The 26,492-nt window shown below is 41.6% G+C and overlaps 1 protein-coding gene across 4 annotated transcripts in view; it reads left to right on the top strand.

The window, feature by feature from the left end:
* The window catches only part of Sox6 (SRY-box 6), a 554,993-nt gene that overhangs the window by 475,612 nt on the left and 52,889 nt on the right, over positions 1-26,492 (top strand). For all 4 annotated transcript variants that reach the window (XM_029480199.1, XM_021166060.2, XM_021166061.2 and 1 more), the window contains 2 exons: positions 3,034-3,217; positions 5,865-6,049. In XM_029480199.1, coding sequence (XP_029336059.1) covers positions 3,034-3,217; positions 5,865-6,049 — 369 coding nt within the window. The remainder of the gene's footprint in view (positions 1-3,033; positions 3,218-5,864; positions 6,050-26,492) is intronic.

Here is a 26,492-nt window from a genome sequence, read left to right as displayed (position 1 = left end):
CTTATCTAACTCTACTCTCTGTGCCATTCTGATGTTTGTTTGAAAGCAGTTGTATTTTTCTCTTCTTTATTCATATTATCGTGCTTCTGTATAAGCTCATAGTTATTGAATAGATACACATATTTTGAATTTCACAGTGTTGACTACTAAAGTGTTTGCATTTCTTTAAGTATCTGAAATCTATTCTAAGACACAGAACTTTTGGATTCTCTCTGGATATACTTTTCATATTTGTTAAGTTCAAAACAACCAGGAATCTTGAGGTAGCTAAACTACCAAGATGAGGCAACAGCCTCCTTTGCCTTTGCACTGTGGTAATGTGAGAGTAAGCCTTCTCAGTCCTTTATGAACACACAGTCATTTTGTCTACTCTCTTCATTCTCCCCAGCCTCGGGATGCCTTCTCACATGCATCTGCTACTAGAGCTCAACTATATCAGCATGCAGGCCAGTCTGTCGATCTGTCCTCTTTAGTACCCCCCAAAAGTTATGTCTACATTAGCAATCATAAATTCTGAACTCTCTACTCAGGGAGGCTACGTCATTCCCTGTACCACTTCCCAGAAACTCCTTCTAGATATTAAAGTAGGACCAGTCTAGAATTCACTTTTTTTCAGGAATCACTTTCCCAGACTCCTAGCATAGATCCCTGTAGAGCACTGTCTAATGGGCATCATGTCCTGTGTCCTGACAGGGAGTTGTTTTATTTTGCTGTTGTTGTTTTTTTTTCGAGACAGGGTTTCTCTGTGTAGCCCTGGCTGTCCTGGAACTCACTTTGTAGACCAGGCTGGCCTTGAACTCAGAAATATGCCTGCCTCTGTCTCCCGAATGCTGGGATTAAAGGTGTGCACCACCACACCCAGCTACAGTGAGTTCTTAACCTGAAGAAGTAAACCTGTTCCTGCCCCTCTCATTATTTACAATGGAGAACTTCTTGACATAAATTTTGAATTATAAATAGTAAATTAGAGCATATGTAAAACTGAAAACATGTTGTAAAGTTCATATTTTCCAGGAAATTGAAGAAATCATAAATATAAGACAAAGCACAGAAGTAAAATTAGTTTCCTATAAGTGGTAAGCTCAGTAGTGCAGGTGAGCAGTCACTGGATAGGATTAGGAGCAGTTCAGACCCACAGGAGAAAAAAAAAAACATGGAAGACAGAGCAAAACAATGCAAAGTAGAACAGAAGAAAGACTCTGTCCTGGGGCAATGTCACTTGGCCTAACTTGCATGACAGAAAGAAAGAAGTTGACTTACATATAAAGGAATAGTGGTGGAACATGTCTCTAACTGGACAAACACTCTAAATTCAGGCATTTTAGAAGTTCAGCAAACTCCAAATAAAAGAAACATGGAGAACATGAGTGAAATACTTAGCATATAAATCGCTATGATTCCAATATGAGTGAAGGAAGTGACTAGTTTAAATATCCTTTGAGTCAAGGGCAAAAAGAAGCAAGTTAATTTAGTACATCAGATAATTTTGACATTCATAGTGGATGTAATCATGTTTCCCCAGAACATGCCCTATACTAAATATAGATTAAAGTGCGTTGCACACAGATGGGCCTGAGCACTTGCTTCCTATTAATACCAAGCACAACAACAACAACAAAACAACTCAAAGGGACAGAGACAAGTGATCATTTTTGCTGGTCATTTGGTAGAAAGGGCAGGGGCGAGATTTGGAGTCCAGTAAGTTAGGTTCAATTTTTTTCTCTCCCTATACAGCCTTGAGGAGGGACTTTTGGTTATCTGGATGCTCATCTCTGCATTTGTTGGGTTTGAGTGGTACAGCTCATCCTCTAGTGGCTAATGCACTGCAGGTGCCAGTGTCATGCCTGCTGCATGGTCAGTGCGCCTGCCCTTCTGCCCCTCCTCCTCCACTGTTATTTTCTGGCATGGCTATTGGTGGACATCCCTTAGTATATGGCTGTCTTTTTATAGATAAAGATCTAAGCCTCAGTGAGGTCACATGTTTACCCTGGGAGAGAATGTTCTGTTACCAGATTCTGTTGTGCATTCTCAATAATGTCACTGAAAACAAGTCCCCTGTGTCCCAGAAGTGAGATGGGATCTGACATTTGCTGCTGATTTTCCTTCAGAATGCAATAATGCAAATCTTAATATTGAACCTTTAAATCACATATTTAAATATGTAAAATGAGAGAAATATTCTCTGTAGCTCTTTGACGGTTGGATAGATGAGACAAAATGAAAACAAGTTGCTTAACTTTCAAGCCACTGGCTAACTCAGAGTTCCAAGCCAGAGATGAAAATACTGGGCTTGGTGTGGAGGGATATGGGTCTTAAAATAGACATTCCATAAATATATGTAGCAAAGATTGTAACAAGACATCACTTTAAGCATGAAAAATAAATTGCATATAGCATAGCATGTAAAACATAATTATAATGTATGCTTGCTCTTCACAAAAATTAATTTTAAACATGAATAGAGACCAGAATATAAACCACAAGAGCACCCACACCCAGAAAGCCACATAGAAGCCTGTGGTGTGGCATGGGACTCTGAGGGCAGGGGCCTTGGAGAGCAGAGATGGCTTTCCATGTTTCCATTCTAAAGTACTTGGAATTGTTTGATTTAAAATATATATTAAAAAATTAGCTGCGGGGACTATTTATAGTCACAGGAACTTTTCAGAGAGACTAACACAAAAGCACTACAGAGCTACTGAAATTTTAAATAATTCTTTGTAAATGCCCTAGGTTAATTTAGATCCCTGAAAACACATTAGGAAATTAAGCTGTAATGTGAGCTAATTCAGATTTTAATTTGGCAAAAAGAATGATCCAACTACACAGTTAATGTAAATAGAAGCATAACACAGGGAAATTAATGAGGTGCCTTCCGATGAATCTTCAAGGAGGTGGGTAATTAGCTTCTTTTGTTATAATTGTAGGAGAACGTGGCATTGTCTCGGAGGTGTAAAATAACTGTGGCTTACTAAGTGATAATGGGCTTCATTTGTCTTTTTTAAAATAATTATTTATGTTAAACTTTTGTAGGATGAAACAACAGCCCAGCCGCTGAATCTCTCATCCCGGCCTAAGACAGCGGAGCCTGTGAAGTCCCCAACATCTCCCACCCAGAACCTCTTCCCAGCCAGCAAAACCAGCCCTGTCAACCTGCCAAACAAAAGCAGCATCCCCAGCCCCATTGGAGGAAGCCTGGGGAGAGGATCCTCTTTAGGTAAATGGAAGAGACCTGTGAACTGGGAAAGAAAGCAATTGGGCCAGCGCCTTCTAGCCCTGGGTCACCTGGTCCTTGGGAAGGACAGCAATGTAGGTCCCACTGAAGCAGACCCAACTTAGTATCTTGTGCAAACTAGAAATTTTATAAATTGTCACAAGTCCTTCTAGCATCCATTTTATTTTATTTTGTTTGTTTTGTTGTTGTTTTTTTTTTTTTTTTTTTTTTTGGATGATGGCAGATCCTGACAGATCCTGGTCATGAGACACTTAGCGGGGTCTGAGTTTTGTCAGTTTTGCCCTGACGTAGTTTTGTAAGGGCATCAAGAATTGGCTTCATACAAGAAGCATGTCACAATATGCCTGTTCCTTCTTGCCCTCTGAAGGGCATTTTCAAGAACTTGAAGGGATTTTCTTGCCCCTGTTTGAAAAGTATATAGTAAAAGCATGAGGACACATCTGAACCAAAAAGTTAGTGACTGGAGTGGTTTTGGATTTCCTAAGCCCTGAAAGGTCAATAGTATTGTGTAGCTTGTGGGTTTCTGCAGGCCTGAAGAGAACAGTCCACCTGCCAGAGTCTCCATTTTGAAAGACAATGATAGGTGGATCCCAGCATTCTCTCCTACTTTGGTAAAATGAAACAAAGACAGGAAGGCACTTGTCGGCAGGAACAAAGCAAGCACTAAGGGAATTGTTAGTAGACTTTTCATGTCTCTTGGTTTCCAAATAAAGACTGTGGGGGCGTGGGTGGTGGGAATTAGACTGGCCATTTTCTTACTATGTCCTCTTCCTTGTGGTATTGAATCATGGAGCCTTATTGCCTATCAGGAAGCTCACAGTTAGAAGTACACTCAACTGGGCTGAGTGTGAGTGTGTCTTCTGACAGTAAGATGTGGTGTTACCACTGGCAGTTGGGACGTTAGGATGTGGACAGCAGTCTGTTCTGATTTCCAGTTAGGCTCCTCTCCTAGGAGCCACAGATTCTTACACCCTGTCAGGGCCCCTCAGGGAGAGGATGGAGACACACATCCAGAACGTTAACATAAACTGTTTCTTTTGGCTGGCATCTTGGGAGTTGGGAGATGAGAAAAGAGAACCAACATAAGGAAACAGAGGCCTGCTTCTTGAGGTGCCTTTGTGCAGTCACTTTCACATGTTGTTTGGAAAGTACTTACAGCCTGGACTGTGCATCCAAAGGGATAGAGACAAAGCTGGTATGTCCCAGGCCCTGCTCCTGTCAGCAGCTTCTTAGGTCAGAAGCCAGATGGGCAGGAGTAAAAGCATTAGCTGTTGGACAGCAATCTTGTGCAAATAGTATTTCATAAAAGTGGTCTTTTATTTAATCTGAAACTTCCAAAACAAAAGAAAATGTTTTTAATATTTTATAAAGTAACTGACTTTTAAAAACATTTTCATAGACAGTTTTTGGAACTTTTTGCAACATTTTCTATATGTAGGTATATATATGTGCATATATACACATATATGTGTACACACATTGTACATACAAGGCATGTGATATAAGCTTGATTGTAGTCTGGTTTCCTGTTCCTGTCTCTGTGAGGTGTATGCATATATACATATGTGCCTCTAACACACATGTGTGGTAAAATACAAAGGGCCTCACACAAGTAGATTGTGTCAAATACACTACAGCAGCTGAAATCTATCAGTAATCAAATAATTGCCCTCCTTTGTCTCCAAATGGAAAACCATTCCAACAAAGTATTCATTTAAGATGAGAACAATGCAAAGCATAGAGGAAAATTAGTTCCCATTTCATTTTCCCCCCTGGGTTACACAGAGTATATTGAAGGAAAATGTTTATTCTTACTTGATTTTAGGATTTGTGTTCATGTTAAAGCCATCGACACACATACTGCTTCACTGTCAGGAGCGGGGGTGGGGGAGAGGGCTGGGAGCAGTGGGTGTCCAAGCTGGGGGTGGAGCAGGGTTGTCATCCTCTTGGTAAATAACCGAGGCAGCATGATAAGAAGAATGCTTCATTAACCAGCCAGCTCTTGGAGAATGGAGAGCGTGTTGTGTTCCTCCCCGCCCCCTCACTCCTGCAGTGGACACATAACATACACATACAGATGTCACCATAGTGCACATGTGCCCTCTTAGGTCTCATTCTGTTGAGCTTAAAACTGCTCTCCTCCACATAGCACACAAATAAACAGAGGATGGGGACAAATCTCAGCTGCCTCTCTGCCTACCCCTGTCTTGTCCATCCCCCACAGATCAGCAAAGATTGTACGTAAATTACAGACATATGCAAAGCAGTTACCCTCCCAATAGATCTAGGACAGGAATGTAGGGGCATTGATACTGTAGGCACAAGCAGGGAAAATACTCCCCCCAGTACATACAAGATTAGAACCTTGGACCAGTCATCTGTGAGAGGGTAGAAAACAACCACACAGCCCGAGGTGCTGGGGTATCCTCCATGTGCAACCTGCACCCTGAACCTGTACAGCTTGGTTGACTTGACTTTCTGTTCTCTAACTAGTGTTGTAGTTTCCTTAATAGCAAATGTACCCCTTCCTTGTTCAGAGATTACACTGTTACCCTGGGGAGTGGATCATAGCCAGCACATGAGAGACTATGTCCCCACACGCCTCTAATAATGCACCCTGTGTATGCAGATATACTATCCAGTCTCAACTCTCCTGCCCTGTTTGGGGACCAGGACACAGTGATGAAAGCCATTCAGGAGGCTCGGAAGATGCGAGAACAGATCCAGCGGGAGCAGCAACAGCAGCCACACGGAGTTGATGGGAAACTGTCCTCCATGAACAACATGGGGCTGAGCAACTGCAGGACTGAGAAGGTAATCCTGCATCCCTCTCCACTGCATGGCAGGCCCACCAGCTCATCCGCATCTCTTTTGCTTTAGGCCTCCAGGTCCTAACTTGCTACCAAAGATCTGGGCTTCCAGCTTGAGGGCCACCTTGTAATTTATCGTCCTGTGTCACATGGTCACATTCCTGCTCATGGGCACTTAGGTTGCCTCCCAGGTACCCAAACTACCTGCCTGTTGCTGTCTCTCTGTCCCATTCTGGGACATACTTAGGAACTTTCTAATAAAGTCTGTAAATTATTCAATTAGAATGAAAATCTAGTGTAAGAATGTTTAAAAGAATATAAACATAAGCTCACAACAACAGTTAAGTGAATTGTTGCTCACCATTAATGCTGTGGTTTTCCCTTAAAAAGTAAACACCAAAACCAAGCAAATTTCAAACTGTAATCATTTTTATCATTTTGATCCAGCAAATCACTTATGTAGTATCTGTTCTAAGATAGATTCATGAAGCATGGAGCTAAACAGAGCACACACTAATAGGGGAAGGAGACCATGAAGAGGCAAGCAAGTATGCAAAACAGAGTAAATACATGTTAGGAGCCAAGAAGAAAGTTAAAGGGGAGAAGCCACTGGCAGTAGTGACTGTCTGGGCCTAGGACTCAGGAGAGAGACCTGGAGGAAGCCATGGTGAAGCCACAGGAACAGGACGGAAGGCACTCCAGACAGGGAGAGCCAAGGGTGTACAGACTAGTGTGGCCAGACTGTCATAGGAGAGGGAGCAGCAGAGGACGTGAGGAAAAAGTCATAGCCTGGGAAAAGCATGGTAGACCTGGTGGGTTCTGGGAAGCCTCTTCAGTTCATGCCAAGCTGGATCTGTCCGGGGTGTGAATGAGATCTGATTGACATACAGGAGACATTTGGCCTCTTGAAGAAATGTGGAAATGGGGTGACTGGAAGGTGTATTCCTGATAAGACAACTCATTCCTTTTATACATACGCCCGGCACTAAGTTATGAGAAAATGTTTATTTGTTTACTTTTAACTGTGGAACTACTGTAGAGAGACAGATGAATTCTGTGATAGACAGTAGTAATAGTAGTTAAGTAAGTGTTAAACACTTCCATGTGTTTATTCGGTAAACTAAGACTGCAGGCTGCTGAGCTCAGGCCGGGAACCTCCCCTTTGTTTCAATCCTCAGTGACTGTGCTGAGGAGACATGGCAGAGTTTGCACAATGGAGAAAAGGGTTTCCCCAGTTCCCTGCAGGGCTTTTCTGTTTGCTCCTGAAGAAGTTGGAAGTGTATGGTGCTTTTTGTAGTCCCCTGTGTGGTGTGATCATCTGGAAGCTCAGGTGTAAAACCCTTTCCTAAGTAAGGATGCATTGGCTTGTATAGAGAGGCAGGGACTTCAGCTATGTGGCTCAGGAGGCTAGTCCCCAAGCAGTGTTATAAGCTGTGCTCTCTGCAGCTCTCCTGGCATGACCTCCCCTTCTCTTCCTGGCTTCTAATTGTTGCAGGAACCCTGGCTTGTGTCTACTCTACCTCGATTTCCTCCTGTCTTTTCTATATGCCTTCTGTCTTATGTGTCTACTTTCTAACCCATCTAATCTGTTGTGACCTTACTCTAACTTTCTGACATCTATAAAAACTCTACTTCAAAATAAGGCCACATTTGCAGCTACATAAGGTTGAGACTTCTCTCTTAAGGAAACAATGTGAACCTTTACAAGGGGTGCAAATGCATAACTCATTCCCAACCTCTTGACCTTACTGCTGTATGCTTGGGTCACATTCAGGAGACATCTGGGGTGCAGGGTTAGATGGGGCTGATAGGGCTGGTAATAAGATGGGGCACTCCAAGCCTCACATGCACTAGATTAACCTCAGGAAGAGCGGGTCTCCCAAAGCATAGTACAGTTGGGATTTCCCCCTGAGTTCTCATTGGACTGTGGCTGCCCTTAGCTTCCTACAGGACCTGGCACACCATACATAAATTCAGGCAACACACCTACCCATAGAATCAGAAATTAAAAGTAGGACCTTGCATCTTATGTAGTTACTTACTTACTCTGATCAGTTGGAGCTGCAGGTCAAATGTGGACACTATGCACTTCAAATTCCAAAGCCTAATTTCTATTTCCCACTGACTTTTCTTAATTCGTTTGGGAGGAAGAAATCTGAAGTTAAAAATGAAAAAGAAAACTATGCTTTTCCTTGGAAGTTATGAGAGAAAAATGAGAAGTGAGGTTGACTTTGAACATACTAATAAACTACAACCTAAAATATAACAACATGCTGAAGAGAACCGAGCCCCTCAAGGTAAACTGCAGTGTGGTTTTCACAGAATCAGGAAGCTGTAGTTTCCCAGCTGAAGGGTCTCGTTGCATCAGTAGATAGCTTTCCTGGGGTTGAATTTGGGACACTCGACGCCCATGCGCTTTAGGGATGCTATGTATGTTCATTAGCTCTTACAGGATCTCAGACCTCCTGACCTCTGGCTTGGGGAAGTTTGTGTGACGTGGGCCTTGTTGGCCTCTAGAGGGAATATCTGTGCTTGTTAGGCCGGTTGCTGTTAGAGGAATGCATCAAGAGACCATCCAGAGCCCCGAAAGCAGCTTTGTCTCTCGTATGACTCATATCTCAATCCTAATTTGATGGCTTTCCTTCCATAGGGGCACCACTATTCTCACCTTTTCTTCTAAATCAAAAGGGAGTACATAATATGCAAAAAGCCTAGGAAGTAGACTGGTACAAATCCAGGTTACTATTTGGCTTGAAAATTGCCACCTTTGAACTACTGGCCCAGTTTTCTTTAAATATAAAGACCTTTAAACTAGACTTAGGAATTTGTTCTTTGGACCCCATATCACAGTTTTAGGTAAGTTTTATAGCATTGCTGTCACAAGCCTTGTCATCGACTAAGCATACTTCTCGCTCATACTTGATCATTCTTTACAAAAGAATGTAGCACACATACCTGGGCTCCCTGGGGAGCAAGCCATTAGCTGGATGTTCATGGCAGGTGTGTGTATGTGTGTGTCAGGGGGTGACTCTCCAAAACTGCTGTCTGTAGGAGGGACAGGGACAAAGCAGGACTGGGTGAGGAAATGTTGGCCCTGTGCCTCCACCAGCACCTCCTGCACAAGCTCCAGGACCCCACAGTTATTGAGAACTGCTCCAAGTTTAGAGAGAATGAGTTTTTACATTAGTGCCAGTCAGTCCTTTCGTGAAAGCTGCTCTGAGAAGAGGATTTGACCTGAGGTGACTGTCTTTAGCTGAAGCAAGGCCAAGTAACATAGATAGAACCTTCCAGTGCTAAAGGGGATGGGGAATGACATGCCAGCACCTACCACTGCCTGTCACATTTATCACTCTAGGTGTCATTAAATAGAATCTGTATGTATAACCAGGGTGGACTAACATTTATGGACCTGGAACAGAAAAGCCATGTTTCCATAGCACACACAAGCTCACGTGTGTGTCCATATGAATACATATTTATCCATGATCTGTTTCACTTTATTGAGCAAATCTCTGTTATGTCAAAACATCACTGATTTGATTGGTCAGAACAGCCCCAGTGGAGTATCTCTGTTCAGGGTCTGTTAAATACATAGATTGTGGAGACAATAGACTGTAACGGCACCCCAGGAGCTCTTCTGCACCATCATCTCCAAGAGCCTCCGTGTGCGCAACACACACACACACACACACACAGAGAGAGAGAGAGAGAGAGAGAGAGAGAGAGAGAGAGAGAGAGAGAGAGAGACTGTGAGCATCCTGCCAGCAGAAGGCTGAGTTTCCATCCTAAATTAGCTTTTCCCACCAAGAACACCAGCCGGCCCCATCTGTGCCGGAGCACCAGTGTGATTAGATCATATTATGGTAAATTCCTTACCACACTTTATTGTTCTGATAATTCTAAGTATTTTTGTTGTGAAAATCCAGGGCTGAATTTCAATCATTCTGCTTATAAATGTCCTAGAGCTAACTAAGATCAGGGCATCTGGCTAAGAGAGAGGTGAGGCAGGGTAGCCCTCTTAATAAATGGTCTGTGGTACATTTGACCTATGAATGGACTCAGCGATTGGCTGGAGAATGTCCTTGTGTGGGCATCATGTCAGGTTGCAGTGCTCAGAAATGGGCAGGCTTCACAGGCATACACATGTGGCTTGAGCCACCACCCTCTGGAAACTGCTTGAGAAAGATTTTGGCCCTCAGCAGATGACAAAATGAGCTACAGTGACATAAAGACTACACTTTACCTGTATCTGAAGTACATGGGCTGTGACTGAAAGGACAGGAAAGGACAGAGTAGAAGAGGGAGTTTTTTGGTGGAGAACCTGTTCATGGTCCTGGGTTTGCTGAAATCTGATAAAACCAAACCATTCAACTACCACCACCACCACCACCACCACCACCACCATCACCACCACCACCACCACCACCAGGCCCCTTATATGAGGGGATGGAAGGGATTTTTACATCTTACCTGGTAATAACTACTGGTTGCAGAGAAGAAACAGCCTCAGAGAAAGGAAGGCACTTCCTGACAGTTCGGACTTAGAGCAAAAAACGTATTTAAGTCTTGGTACTTCTCATCCGAAGACTATTTTCACATAGACAATTGTATCTGATTCAGTTAGCAAATTTCTATGATAGTTTTAATCCTAGGACATACAAAAGAACTTGTGTATTGACTGTCCCAAACCTCTGATGGCAAAAGGAAAAGCTAGACGTAGAGAAGCAGGAACCTCCTGCTTTCTGTCTCCACAGTGCCTTGTCCCTGCTCGGCTATTCTTTGGCTCTGGGTCCATAAACAGAAGGTTGAGAGATCCAGATATACATTTGTCTGTCTGTCTGTCTGTCTGTCTGTCTCTCTCTCTCTCTTCCCCCTCCCGTGTGTGTGTGTGTGTGTGTGTGTGTGTGTGTGTGTGTGTTCTTAAAAAGCCACTGTTGCATTTTTCCAAGCATAGGTCCTTGTTCCTTGCCTGACTTTGCAAAGCTCAGCCCATCAGCACCACAGTGTCTAAAGCTCCCCTTCTAATTGGGGAAGGGAAACAGGAAGCAGACTCTGCTGCTCATGGTCAGCTGCCACAGCTTCTTGTTATTTCTACAGCTGATTCAGATATTTACTGTTGCATGACCAGGTAAGCATAATCAAAAGATCAATGCAGCCATACAACAGTAACTGAAATGGGGCTGAGAGCAAATTATTTAGCAAACAGCAGAATGACTGAACTCCTTATACAGACCAGTGGGATTTTACTGTTTTCAAATCAAGTATATGCAGAAGCACTTGATTGTGATTATTGTCTTTGCAGTTTGACTGGTATGATCAGTTGCAGTGTTTTCTCTGTTTCCTTTGCTCCCAAAACTATACTATGGAGGAATGTAGACCACAGTGGAAATTTCACAGGAAGGGGCAGAATCTATGATCATCTTTGTTTGCAAAGGAGAGCAGCAGTCAGTTCAAAAGACAGTGAATGATACTTTGAACATGATAAACAATACTTAAAAGTGCTTTATGCTCCAAAAATACTATCTGTTACATACAGTGTGTCTCTCTTGATTTGTCAAGGATATGGGCTTTGCTGTCCCTGTTTCTTGGTTGGGAAGCAAAGGCCAGTTAAGACTTTACCCCAGCATGTCTTCTCTCCATCATCTTGTTTGTTTTCCACACCTGCAGAAGATGGAGAGGGAAGTTTTACTTAGAAATTAAACCAAGGGGTATATCACACCTCCAAAACATACAATTTACTAAACATATCAGGAGCATGCTACATAAACACGTGTTCCTGGATGTCTTTTAAGATGAACATCTATAGTTATACTTAAAGAATGTACACAAATCAGAAGCTCTATACAATTTGAAAAGAGCAATGAGGCTTTATTAGTGCTGCATTTTGCATTTGAACCAGCAGCACTGGGCAGCCTGTGTGCTGTGTGTAGACTCTGGCTGAATGCAACCATTACCTTCTTTCTTTCTTCCCTGTTGTCAGGGCTATTTCATTGGTTGCCTAGCTACTGGTTTAAGGCTTAATTCATTAAAAAACAAAACAAAACAAAACAACAACAACAACAACAAAAAAACCCTTACTTGGTTGTGTTTCTTATTTCCTCAGCACTCTCACTGGGAGGAACGGTGAGGACTGGTGCAGGGTTTCAGGACTCACGACGCCTCTTAAGACCAGAGGTGAGGGTCTGGGGCAGATAGGAAGCTTTCAGTTTTGCTTACACGTATCTAGGTCAAAATGCAAAATTTAGTTATCACTTCTAGTAAATGTGTTAAGACTCAACCCAGTCAGGTAGTGGTTTTGTGCCCAGCTCTGGAGGAGCTATTATCTGGGCAATGTATAGAACATACTTATTAATTAAGCCCCTCACTAGAGCAGGCACTTTCTACGCCTTCATCCTTGTAGATCTAATCATTCTCCTGCCAATTATTATTATTAAAATTATTAAAGACTTCAAAGACTTTGAATTTGTATGATCTATACTAAATGGATGATAACAACCAACATCCATCATATTAGATATTAAAACTGAAACATCAGAATACTTATTTAACACAGTAACAAATTAAATAGCTATCAATGTTAGTAACATTTTTAACACTAACCATGCTATGTAAAGCAAACATATCATGTGGACAGCATTGTTTTTAATGTTTACAGTCCCCTTTAGTGCCTGACTCACTTTGGAAATAGGCTCTCTTTCTCTGCTTTGTCACTAAAATTTTATCCTAGTCATGTAACATTTTGAGCACAATTGTATGTATAATAAAGAAAGGAAAGGAAAGGAACAAATAATGTCTCAGTATGATTGTGGAAAGAATTTTGGCATACTGGATCATCTAAAGGGCCCGTGAATTTTAAGAGCAGGGATTGCGAGCTACTCTAGATTGTACCGTACACATACATATCTGCATCAGTGATTGAGTTGCATTCACCTTAATTTTAAAACATCTTCTATTCAAACATCATAAGTATTTAGCAATAAGTAGAGTTTTGAGATTTAGTCCTCTTGGAATTAAGGGGGAAAAACTGTTAACAGAACTATGTGGTTTGCCTTAATGCAGAAAAAAGTCTTTAGGAGTGGTTTGCAGTGTTACAGGTAAATAAACTACAGGGAAGAGAGCTACTGGGAAAAACAAAACAAAACAAAACAACAACGACAACAACTGGAAAGAAACCAAATTAGACATGTGAAGGTGAAACGAAGTCCTGTAACAGTGCAGGAGGATAAGCACACGAGCAATTTTGATGTTCATGTTTGTTTAATTGCTAATGGGGTCTGTGGTGGTTTGAATAAGTGTGTCTCTCATAGATTTGTGTGTTTGAATGCTTGGCCATAGGGAGTGGCACTATTAGGGTGGCTTCTATACCACTTTGTATAGGCTCTCTCCTTGTACCTGACTGAAATGAGGCAGAAAGGACTGGAGCTATTGCCTACTCCAAAACGAAAGGCATTGGGAAAGGGTACAAGACTCAGCTCCCCAGTGTTCGGGCCAGTGTGCATCCCAGATCTCAGGACAGCATCTAATTCCTAAGCACCCCAGCGTTCGGGCCAGTGGGCCCTCCAGATCTCAGGACAGCATCTATTTCCTAAGCTCCCCAGCGTTCGGGCCAGTGTGCATCCCAGATCTCAGGACAGCATCTGTTTCCTAAGGCAACAGTAATAGTGAGTCTCAAGTTTTCATAGGATGACTTCAGTCTAGTCTTCCTCTGTTACACACACATATGATAAATGGTACACACACATATATAGTATATGAAATATATATATAAGTATATATTATATGCTGTATAATGCCTCATTAGAGTTAAAGTTCAAAGGACACATTTTTGTAGGCATGTTTATTTAGTACATAATAAGCACTTAGTAGCATATGAAGTGATTTAAGTTTATGCCAATAACAGAATTTTTTTACATCCATTTTATATTCTAGTTTGCATCCATTTTAGTTCTCACTAGTTCATACTTGTTAAAGGTTTACAAAAAATCTTTCTGGCAGACGCCAGGTGAGTAACACTAGCTCTCTTCTTTACCTGAGGAGATTCCTCTGCAGTTGCAGTTTTGAGACTATGAGGATGTTAGTATTCAGTCTTCAAAGCATTTTTGTTGTTGTTGTTTTTGTTGTTTATCAACAGTTGACCCTCACAGCCCTCCTTACATATAATTTCCTATCACTCTGCTTTGCAGGTAAAGATGGGGTTCTAGGAGCTGAAATCATTAGCTGATCTGCATACAGAAAGCAAGGAAAGTGACGCTTTTCACAGTCATGGTTTCATAGCCAACATCTTTTCCATTGTAGCAGACAGACTTCGTCACTTTTCAGGGTCAGGCTCTACTATATGTCCCAGTAAGCCCTAAACAGTCTTTGTCTCGGTCTCTGAGTGTGTGTGTGTGTGTGTGTGTGTATGTGTGTGCTGACCCAGATATACATGTGAGGCTGCTTTACCATGAAGTATTATGTCTATCTGTGTTTATGTCTGATTCTGTTCCACTCTCTGGATGGTGGCGACTGTTGCTTTGTTTGATCATTTTCAGTTGGTGGGTCTCAATCCTGCCTTTGTAGTAGTGAGAATTCTACAATAGATGTGACCTTCTTCCCTTCCTGGCTCCCCTTTCAGCTTGTCTTGAATCTGGTTGTCCCAAACGTACCTTCAGGAACACTCTGGCAAAGGTTCACTTTTAGCTAAGATCCAGTTTGTAATCTTGACATTTGCAACTAAGATTAGAATTTCCCAAAGTACTGTCTTCCTGCTATGGAGAGAAATGCTTGCTTTTATTTTTGGTACAACCCTGATTTGCCCTTTATGTCTTTTTATAAATAAAGTCAACAGCACTGGCTCTGAAGAAACACAAAGAGTGTCTTATAACACGCAGTGCCCACTAGCCCTAGCTCACATATCTTCTTGGCTGCCAGTCCCAGTAACTCCTACCAAAGATCATTTGAATTTGTTTTATTATGGAGAATCAGCATAGTTTTTATGAAAAAGAGAAATCTTAAGTTTGGGATTTTATTCTATGTTGATAGTAAGCTATCAACATTAGAATCAACCTCAGTTTTTCTACCTCTATAATAGAAACAAATTTAAAGAAATAATTTCATGAATTCATGGTTTGAAAAGTCACATTGACCTATCAAGAACTTCTCAGTACTAGGGATTAAAGCTCGGTGATAGACTTGCATGGCATGTGTGGGACCCTGGGTTTGATCCCCAGCACAAGCAAGGGGGAGGGACTTTTTGTCCTTTTACAAGTATGAAGTCCCATACTAAATTGGTAACACCTCTGTAGATGAGTTTAAAGCAGATTTAGTCTTTTGTATTCTAGACCACTGATGTAGTTGCTGTAACATAATATCCTTAGGTCTAGGCTTACATCATCAGTGGAAAAAGGAACAAAACATCTTTAAATAAGTCCCAAGTGAAGGCAGAGTCTCTGCTCTGTCTGATGAATGCTCCATTCACTTCAACCATGTGGCCTTACACCTTGGCCTGTTACTTTCAAGTGCCTTTGTTTACTCACTGGGAAGGCAGACACGATAAATACACAAGGCTGTGGTCAAGAGTGAAGAACATTCTGTGTGGGGTAAGGTGGGTGAGTGAATCTGACTGCCTCATGTTTTCCAGCACTAAAGCTTTGCAGAGAGGTGGTCAGGAAGTGTTTGTCATCTGATGGGCAGTGTGTCCTAGAAAGACTACAGAGAGATCCAGATGAGCCCCCAACCCCACCCCATCCCCAGTGTAGATATGCCAGGACATGGGCATTTGTCTTCTCATGGGGCAGTAATGAGGACCAGGCTCCAAGACAGGGTATAACAGGGTGTGAGGTTCCAGGAGTCTTGAATAAGGAGTCTGAGGGAAAGTAAGTGATTGGCCATGACTGAGCAAGAGAGGAAGGGGTGAAGGAGAGAGAGAGAGAGAGAGAGAGAGAGAGAGAGAGAGAGAGAGAGAAAACACAAAGGAGGAGAAAGGAAGGTAACAGTGGCTGAGGTAAAGAGTATTTCCCCAGATAAATAAACTTTCAGACAATGAGCTTGTTACATAGCAACTAATAAGTTATTTTTTCCAAGCAAGACAATGGTAGGCATGTGTGGCTGTAAACAGAAACGAAAAGCTGAAGTAATTAGCATGGTTTGTGGGCATTTATGACTAATAAGTTGTCTGGGGCAAGAGTCTCAGTCTCCTGTCAGGAAACCCTGGCAAAGCCCTTATTTTCTGCTGTCCTCTCTCAAGAGAAAAACTGAGAACCCACCACTTCCTCCTGTGGTCTGCCTTCCTAGCCCCACTGTGTCTCACTGTTTTGGTAATTCAAAGGAAGAACCCTTGTCCTAATCTCCTCCATCCTCTTCCCTGACACTGAATCTAAAATCCTGATTCATTAGGTATGTGCTCATGAGCAGAAATGACTTCACTGTTCCTCTGCCCCACTGAAGCTATAGTGTCCTTTCAGGGGTCTCCAGGTGTGTGTGTGTGTGTGTGTGTGTGTGTGTGTGTGTGTGTGTGTGTGTGTGTGTATGCGCACGCCTGTGTTGTTCTCCAGGGAATACAGACCTTATATAAGTGTACCTCTTGCGGGACTCCAGAGGGCTTTGCAGTCAGAAGCCCTACTTGCTCTGCCTCACTGCTGGCTCTTGGTGGGTGAGGTGTAGCTTGTGCTCTGCTCTGTCTATGCCTCCACATGTGTATGAGGGTGTATTCCTCTTTCTCTGATCTGTTCCCTAAGCCCTCTGCTGCCCTTCTCCTCATCTGCCTTCTCCCTATCTCCCTACCTCACTCCCACCACAAACTTAAGCTTGCTGCAGTTAGGGTGCAGTGTCTGACTACTGGTGATTTTTTCTCTAAACTCTTGCAATGGAAAGAGGCAATTGCTGGTTCTAGATTGTTCTGGTGGAGTGTTACCATATGAAACGAACGTGTCTCTTTGTACAGCCTGTGTCTTTTGTTTTTGGATTTTTCGAGACAGGGTTTCTCTGTGTAGCCCTGGCTGTCCTGGAACTCACTTTGTAGACCAGGCTGGCCTCAGAAATCCGCCTGCCTCTGCCTCCTAAGTGCTGGGATTAAAGGCGTGCACCACCACTGCCCGGCTCAGCCTGTGTCTTTTGTAGCAACACAGACATTGGAGCTCTAGCATGTGCATCCTGTGAAAGATACCCTAAACAACAAAGGAATTACTTCATGAGGAGGAGGTTGCACAGAGTGGGTGTGGAGGGTGTACAGACTTGAGCAGAACCTAAGATTTGTTTCTTTATTTAAATGTTAAATGCTAAGGCCATGAAGTCTCAGCCTTGAGAAACTTCTGCAATTTAAATTGATGAAGTGAGTGCTGAGTGGCAGAGCTTTGGAAGCTGATGGCCTGATCTATGCCTACAACACAGTGAACTCTTGGAAATGAAGCCATGCACAATAGCAGAAGGGATTGAGGCTAGGTGCTAAGGTATGAGGCCTGTTCTCTAGGGGACTCAGGCAAGGCTCCAGATACTTAGCCTCCCTCAGAGAGTTCTGAAGCATCAGTAGATTATTGCCTCTAATATGATTTTAGGCACAGGGCTTGATGGTGTGTTTGATGTCATCATGGCTTGGGTAGGGGGCTTTGGTGTCTATGAAGGGGGTCTGGGAAGTGAGGCAGTGGCTTCTACTTAGAAGGGAACTGTGGCCATACTCTGGGCTTGCTGCCTGTAGCCTCTTTGGACTGGAATGAGCTTGGCAGCCTTAAGCTGATACATAAATAAGTAGTGTGTCCTCTCTGGTTTTCCATAAATAAAGCAATTTTTTTGTTTATGATCCTTGTGGGTGGTAGTGGCAAGGAGAGACTGTGAGAGGAAATGCAGTCCATTTCAAGTAACTCAGCTCTGTTGTGCCCAAGCTCTCTGGTGCTCAGATGACACCGCCCCACCAGCAGCAGTGAGACCTAAAAGTTAGCTAAGCAAACACACAGACATCTTGACTGTTCTTCAGGTGAAGGCTAAGATTTTAAACCAGACAGCTCCTAAATAGATATTCATTTTCAGGCTTGTTTCTTTGGGTCTCAGCCTTCTGTCTGTCCTCAGATCCTAGCACTCACAGGAGAGCAAGTTCTCAAGTCTTGTTTGAATGGCAGGTCTTAACCTGCTTGGTTAAGTTTATTTTAATTAATCAACCAACTTGCTACTCGTTTGGCTATCACCTTATTTATTAAAACTGACTGTTCTAATCAATAAAATTTAAACATGAGTTTATTTAATTGGTTAAAAACAGATTTAGTCCTTTTTTTCCCCTTTTCTTTGGATTACATATGTCAGGGGAGTTTTATAAGAATTAAATTTTACTAGGCATGTTGCATACCTTTAATCTTTTCACCTAGGAGGCAGAGGCAGGAGAACCACTCCAAGTTCAAGGCCAGTCTGATCTACACAGCAAGTTTCAGATCATCAAAGCTACATAGTGAGACTTGTCTCAAAAACAAAAATCAAACACAAAATGGAAGAAGATTCTACTTTAAACACTTCAATAGTTTGTGTAATCATTATTCTCATGGTCTTCTTAGGTCATTGATTGGTCTAAAATTACAGTTAAAAATTGTGCAACCATTTAGAACCTCTGCTAATTACACTATTCCCATTGGAAGTTCGATTTGTTGTCTTTGTCTCCTTGAGACTGTGTAGTCCATTTTAAGAACCCCTCCTTAGCTGGTCTTGGGATTGAGTGGACAACTTCTTTGCCCCTGCTGGTTTTTCGGTTCTCAAGTTCTTGGAGGAGTTGCTCTTGTTTCATTTAGAAAACAGTTTACAGGGATCATGGATGAAGCACCTTATCTCACACCCCCCCCCAACCCCCACCAGCTCTTTTTTTAAAACTGGAAGTAATACATTTTAATTTTTCCATTGATTATTTATTTACTTTAAAGCTTCCCCTTCCTCCTCTCAGTCCTTCCCTCTTACTCTCCTCTGCCCTCCCTTTCTCCTGAGAGAAGGGGGAGGCCTCCCATCATTTTAACCTGCCTCCCTATCAAGTTGCACTAGGACTAGACATACCTTCTCCTATTGAATCTAGACTTGGCAGCCCAGTTAGGAAAAACAGATCCAAAGGCAGGCCACAGTGTCAGAGACAGCCCCTGCTCCTGCTGTTAGAGATTCCACATGAAGACCAAGCTGCACATCTGTTACATATGTGTAGGGGGCCTAGGTTTGTCTCATGCATGTTCTCTGGTTAGTAGTTCATCCGGTGTAAGTCCCTATGGGCCCAGGTTAGTTGATTCTTTAGGGTTTTCTTGTGGTGTCCTTATACTCTCTGGCTCCTTCAATCCTTATTTCTACTCTTGCACGAGATTCTCTGAGTTCTGCCTAATGTTTGGCTATGGGTCTCTGCATCATGACTATCAGCTATTGGATGAAGCCTCTTAGATAACAGTTATACTAGGCTACTGACTACAAGTATAGCAGAATATCATTAATAGTGTCAGGGGTAGGCTTTCTCTCATGGCATGGGTCGCAAGCTGGATCACTCATTGATTGGTCATCAATTTCTGCTTTGACTTTATCCTTACACACCTTGTAGGAAGGACAAATTGTGGGTCTAAGGTTTTGTGGCTGGATTGGTGTCTTTATCCCTCCAGTGGAAGTCTTGCCTTGTTACAGGTAGTGGCTATTTTGGATTCCATATTTTCTATTGCTAGGAGTCTTAGCTAAGGTCACCCTCATAGATTCCTGGGAGTTTCCAGGTTTCTAGATTGCAGCAAACCTCCCACCAATCCCAGTTCTCTCTCCCAGATCTCTCTTTTCCATCCTCACCATAGTTGATCCTCTCTGTTCTCCTCCCCACCTTTTCTGCGACTCAGTTCCATCCTTCCATCCACTCCTGATGTCTGTTTTATTTTCCCTTCTCAGTGAGATTCAGTCATCCTGCCTTGAACCCTCCTTGTTAATTAGTTTCTTTGGATCTATGCATTATAGTATGGTTATCCTGTAATTTATGGCTAAAGTATACTTATAGATGACAACACACCATGTTTGACATTCTGAGTCTGAGTTACCTCCCTCAAGATGATCTTTTCTAGCTCCATCCATTTGCCTGCAAATTCTATGATGACGTTGTTTTTAATAGTTGAGTAGTATTCTATTGTATAAATGAACCACATTTTCTTTATCCATTCTTCAGTTAAAGGACATCTAGATTGTTTCTAGTCTCTGGCTATTACAAATAAAGCTATACAGTTGCTATAGAGTTGAACAAGTGTTCTTGTGGTATGGTAGAACATCTTTTGGGTATATGTCCAGGAGTACTATTGCTGGATTTTGAGGTAGAAGTTTCTGAGAAACTTGCAAATTGATTTCCAAAGTGGTTGTACAAGTTTGCACTCCCACCAGCAATGGAGGAGTGCTCCCTTTGCTCCACAGCCTCACTAACATGAGCTGTCACTTGAATTTTTGATCTTAGCCATCTTAGAGTCACAGAATAATGGGTGTAAGATAGAATCTTAAAGTCACTTTGATTTGCATTTCCCTGATGACTAAGGACGTTGAACATTTCTTTAAGTGTGAAGCACTTTTTCTAACTTTGCAGAAACAGCTGCCTAAATATATAGAAACATTTGTTTTTTAAAGGAATTAAAATCCTACATTTTAAAGCACCTTACTGTTTAGAGTCTGACCCTGAATGATCAGCTGGAACTCAAATTTATGAACTGAATTAAATTCTGTTCCAGTGTTGCTATCATCTTGGTGTTTAGATTGCTAAAACATAATTGTAACAACTGATTTCTGACTTACTAAGAAATAAAGTTGGTGCAGTCCCAAAATTCATTGTCTCAGCTATAATGTAAAGCATTTCACTCTTTCATTTTTGAGTGTTGAGATGACAATCTTTCCCCCGCCCCAATATAATGGCAATAAATAAAATACTCCATGCAGGCTATACTTTGAATTAAAAATATTTCAAGTTTGTGTCAATCAGAATCAGTTGCTAAAATCAGGTGGTCTTTATTTGTATCTACTTCATGGCTTAGTCACACGGTGGATAAGCCAGTAATTACTAGCACACCTCTTTGTCTGTAGGCTCTCTGATGACAAACTGCGGGTACGTAGAGAGCCTCTAGCTCATTTACATCACATGTGTAATGCACACTAGCTGGGATATTAGCGTTTCAGGTTTGGTGGAGTTGCCTGACACACACAATGATCAGCACATTTTTTGAGACAGCAATAGTCAGAGGAATGCAGCAGCACTGGGGGAACAAGAGGAAGTGGCCTGACATCCTCACATGCTCATCACCATTCCACATCACCCCTGGACCAGGCTGGGTTTCCTCTGTGCCTAACAAATGGTCAGAAATCTAGGAGAGTAAATTACAGAAGCAGGAGCAAGGATATATGTCAATTCCTAGGCTTCTTACTCAGTAAGAAGAGAAAATTTTGACTTCAGGGAGAACAAACTGCCCCAAGCTTTGTGGATCTGTACATATGCTTATGTAATTTTCAAAGAAGATGTGCAGCCTTTAACAAATGTGCCGAGCCGCATTTAATCTCAAGCAGGCATTGGATACCACAAAGGGGAAAAAAAGGAAGAAAGAAAAGTCAGGCATGGGAAATTAAAAGAAAAAAAGTTCAAAAATATGCAAAACACAAGTTGCTAATAAAATATTGTCTGCTACACTAATTAACATGTTATTTACGAAGTTTATTCTTAGCATGCTAACGAGAAGATGACAATCCCATAGCAGTTTCCACTCTGATTATTTAGGACTGTAGCAACAGTTCTATCCTGGAAGTCTGTTACAAAGCCATCAGCTTTCTACAGTCCTGTGCAGTATTTCTGAAGAACGCTTACACAGGAATTCAGTCAGAAGCCCAGATGTTTGAAAAGGAGACAGCAGACACACTGTAGCTGTGTTTTAAAGACAGCTCCTTTGCCTCTGCCCTCTTCACAGCTCCCTCCCAATTAAACCTAGCTATGCTGTTTAGCTTGTACGTGTTCCCACGCACATCCTTGTACCCTGTGTTATTATTGCTGACTTGAAACATCCCAACAAGGAACTCCACTCCTATGGACTGAGCTGGGCCATTCTTCCTGCCTTTCAGTCACCTCTTGATAAGGAATTGTCAGGATTTAGTGCCACACACAACAAATCACCTGTTAGTCTGTGCAAGCTCCGCACTCTCCTGGACTCAGCCTTACTCATTTTTGTGTGCCTCTGTGGTCCTACTAAGGCAACCTCTTGTCAAGTGTTGATAGAAAACAAAATATATTGGCCATCAGTAAAAACTGATAATCGGCTTGAATTTGGTTTCAAAGAAGAGTTGTTCAATGCTCAGGAATGCAAAGAAGTGAGAAAAGCCTAATTTTACTTGCAATAGATTTACATTAAGAAATTTAATGTCTTTGTTAATGAATGCATTTCTGTCTTTATGCAGTTTTTAAAATGTAATGCCTAGAAATAAAGTGTCCTTATGTCAATCTCTTGAATGTCTCCCCTTTGAAGTAATTATGTGAAAAGACTGTGTGTGACAGTATCAGGGACAACTTGTTTAATTTAATTTTATATTTTAGGCTTATTTTTATTTTTTAGAAGAGTATTGTGACCCCATTTGGGAATTTTAATTTGTATCTTATTTAGTCTGCAGTGTGACACCAGTTAATTGTGTGCTACTTTGTAGTAACTACATGTTAACTCTGTTGGAAGTAATGGTAATTATACTGTAATTGATACCAGTTCTCCCACAGCTTTGGAAAGCCATACAATTAACACATATCGCCACAGTTGGATACTTTCTTTTGTCCTTTGTGACATGCCATCTTGGAGTACTATTTTCAACAAGGTTCCTAAATATTTTCTTTTTCTTTGAAATGCCTATTAACATTACTAGCAAGTGAGGATAGTTCCTAAGTTTTATTTTTACTCAAAGGAAGCTCCTTTTCTAATCAGACGTAATTCAAAGTTATTTGTGATTTTCATTACAAACCCATGTGTGGTATCCTTTAGCTTCTTTCCTCCTAGGAAAAGGCTGCAGTGAAATACACAAGAGCATCCTTTGAAAGAGAGTCACAGCCCTTCTGTTAAACTTTGCTTGCAGGTGGGATGGATGTGCAGTATCCAGGGCTCGCTGGCCCACAGTGGACACCAGCCTGGAGACAGAGACAGATTTAAAGCCAATTAGATGAAAATGACTACCCTCTGACTTTCACTGCCTCCTTCCCTTGCCTTCCCCTGTCACCTTCCATTGTCTGCAGTGGCCCAAGAATTTTCTGAAGCAGCAAACAAATGGACATGTTAGGACCAAAAGTGACCACAGCTTGATAGGCTTGTTTGACGGATTAATTTTGAGTGCATCCCTTGAAAAGGTGAATAATTACTAAGAACTTTTGTGACACAGTGACACGATTTTGCAGTATATGCCGGAGATCTAGGAGAGATAGAGAGATGGTTATTATTGGGTCAGAGAGTTTCAAACCTGAAAGAATCCACAGAGATAAGCTAGCTTCTTGATTCTATAGATGAAGTAAACAGCCTAGCATGACTGGTGCACAGCAGACAGGTTGGAAGGAGCAGGAGACAGAGAACCTGGAGGCCCCTGGGGAAACTCTGGCTGTGTTGGTAGCAACTGCAGGGCTTCAAGCAAGCCTCCTGGCCTCTCTGGCCTCAGAGCACTGAGTGACGAGGCCTTCATGTTTCTTTCTGCAATGACAGCTTCCCCATACCCCTCTTTTTCTCTTAAAAACATATGCGTATTTTATAGTAGATACTTTTTCTTTAAATTACAGGAAAACCTCTTAGGGGATATGATATATTTATACAGCTCATAAATTAAAACAGATACAATGTGGTAATGCCTTACACTTTTGCATTTTTGTGTGTGTTTATAGTTCTATGGGGGAAGCATCTTCAAAACTATCAGTTGGCCTGCTAAAACTGAAGTACAATGCATAATTCTGAAGAAAGTATTCATTCTTGGTTTATGTAGTTTTGATGTCTTTAGCTTGAATAAATTGTATCTATGTTACCAAAAATAATGTTGAGCAATATACACTGCAAATTGCATAGATATCTGAACTCAAATTCGTACACTTCCCAAGATACTGTTTTGGACAAAGACATTTGCTAGCTGGCCATCAGTTTTGTTTTGATGTCCTTTGCTCATACTGGGAATGTCAGACTGACAGGGTCTTACTGGTGGCTTAAGTGAGATAGAATTCTCTGTTTTTAAATCATGTGTTAGCTTTCAAAGGAGCTTCTGTGATTTTACAATGGAACCTTTTGTGAACTTGTTACCAAATAATCAGAGAATATTCAGGAACAAATCTGCCACATGCCTCTATGCAGGAATAAAAAGTTGAAACCACATATAAGCAGGACTCTGTCTACCACACAACTGGATCTGCTTAAATCTGTGTGCTTTATAAGTCTACTTGGGAGTTGCAAACTTATAAATAACCTTGCAATTGGTTAAAACCATATTAAAACCATATGAACAAAACAGAAAGTGCTCTGCTCCAGGATGTCAGTCAGCACTATGACCCAGAGAAACAGAATTGAATTCAGCGGCTCCTAAAGCTTACATGGTCTCCTGTCTTTAGGACTAATGGTGCCATATCACTTGGCATATGACAGTCGGTGGCATGAATCTAAGCATGTTGTAGGAGATGCATGGGATGCTGTTGTTGCCAGAACAGTAGAGACAGAACTTTTCAGGCTTGGTGACCCTTCACATCCTTGGGAAAAGCTTGTCATACATCATTTGAGAGTGTCTCTGTAAGCCCCATAAAACATATCCCCAAGAAGCTGTGCTGACAGTAGTTCATTGCATCAAGCAAGTGCTGCATGATGCTTCTCTGCTTGCAGGGCCCAGTACTATTGAGGCAGAGGGAGGCATGACACACTTTCCCTTCCCAAGCAGCCTATGGGCTGGGGGTTACAAAAACCAACTGAGCACCCCAAGAAATCTGAACAGCTCCTCTCACCCTTATGACTATGATTCCTTTTTTTGAGTTTGAATCTTGTGGGTTTTGGCAACCTTTGATGAGTCATTATAAGCCTTCCTTCTCTCTAGGGGGAAATGTTCATCTTTGAGAAATTATTCATAGATAGTTGGTAGTTAAGTGATAGATTGTAGGTAGGTAGATAGGTAGATGGCTGATAAGTGATAGGTAGATGATTGATAGATGTATGGTAGATAGCTAGACTATAGAAAGGCAGGTAAATAGGTAGTAATTGGGTGACAGGATAGGCAGATGGAGAGAGAATTATCAACTGTGAACTGCTGCCCGGTTCTGATTGCAAGTGCTTTGGAAGAATCATTGCTGAGGTTAAAGATTTCTCTCCATCTTGCTTTTAGATTATGTGATAAACTGCTCAGTGACAAGAAAGCTTTTGTGAGATAAGAAGCAAAAGCTGCCATTCTAATAGTTTGTTATCTATCACAGCTATCTCAGACTGGGGGGCTCAAACAACTTAGTTTTTTGTTTTTTTGGGTTTTTTTTAATCTTAGAAAATTCTAGCTAAAGATGCCAGTGGGGCTGTCTTTTTTTTTTTTTTTTTCTGAGGCCTCTGTCCTTGTCTTCTACATCTGCCCTTCTTGTTCTCACATGGTCTTTCTTCAGTCTGTATACACTTGTGTCCAAATTCCTTCTTCGTATACCTTGTCATGATGTAGTAACGCTGACTGTAAGAGCCGCATCAAACTCAGTTACAACTATGGCTATCCTTAGAAAACAGTGGTGAGGCATACAAATATCATTATATTTTTAACCATTAAACTGTGGTGAGATAAATTTAGAATCATAACTCTAAAATATGATTACTGTATCACTTCCCAATCCATAAAATGGGTAAGGAAATGCTGGTGCCATGGGATTATAGTGATTAAATAAAAGGTTGTATGTGTGAGTGCTTTTCCAGAAAGACAGAGACTGAGGTGGGGGTAGAGTAATAAACTTTCAGATAAAGGACTACATGAGAGAGTATGTGTGTGAATTCTTTGCAGAAAGAAAAAGAAGAAAAAAAGAAAGGAAAACAAACTAGTAAAATATTGTAACAGTTAAAGACATTATTACTAAATATTCTAAGCTAAACATTAACAGCATTATCTAAAAGTATCTATTCTTCTGCATTAATAGATGGCCTATACAAGTAGAGATGCATTCCTGTTACCTTGACTAAGCATCTCAGAACTAAATTTAGGCCTTAGTTCGAGAAATCATGTGGTAGCCAGATCTTACTTCCATTTTTAAGCACTCTAAGGATCTTGCCACCTGCATGGTGAACAGCAAGCATCGGCATAGCTTGCCTGACCGGCTATGCTGTAACTCTTTCTCCCTGATCAACTTCATCTCCTACTCAGTGTGCATTTTCTATTTGGATGCTGTACAGCTTCTTTGAGTTTTCTGAATGTAGAATCCCAAATCTTATACTTTTTCCTAAAATGCCATTCTCTTCCTAGACGGCATTATAATTAAGCCAACTAAAGCATTTCTTCTTGACAAAATC

This window comes from Mus caroli, chromosome 7 (genome assembly GCF_900094665.2).
Source record: "Mus caroli chromosome 7, CAROLI_EIJ_v1.1, whole genome shotgun sequence".
In the NCBI taxonomy this organism is placed as follows: domain Eukaryota; kingdom Metazoa; phylum Chordata; class Mammalia; order Rodentia; family Muridae; genus Mus; species Mus caroli.
Note: the sequence above shows the minus strand (reverse complement) of the source record. Positions and strands in the feature narration are given on the sequence as shown.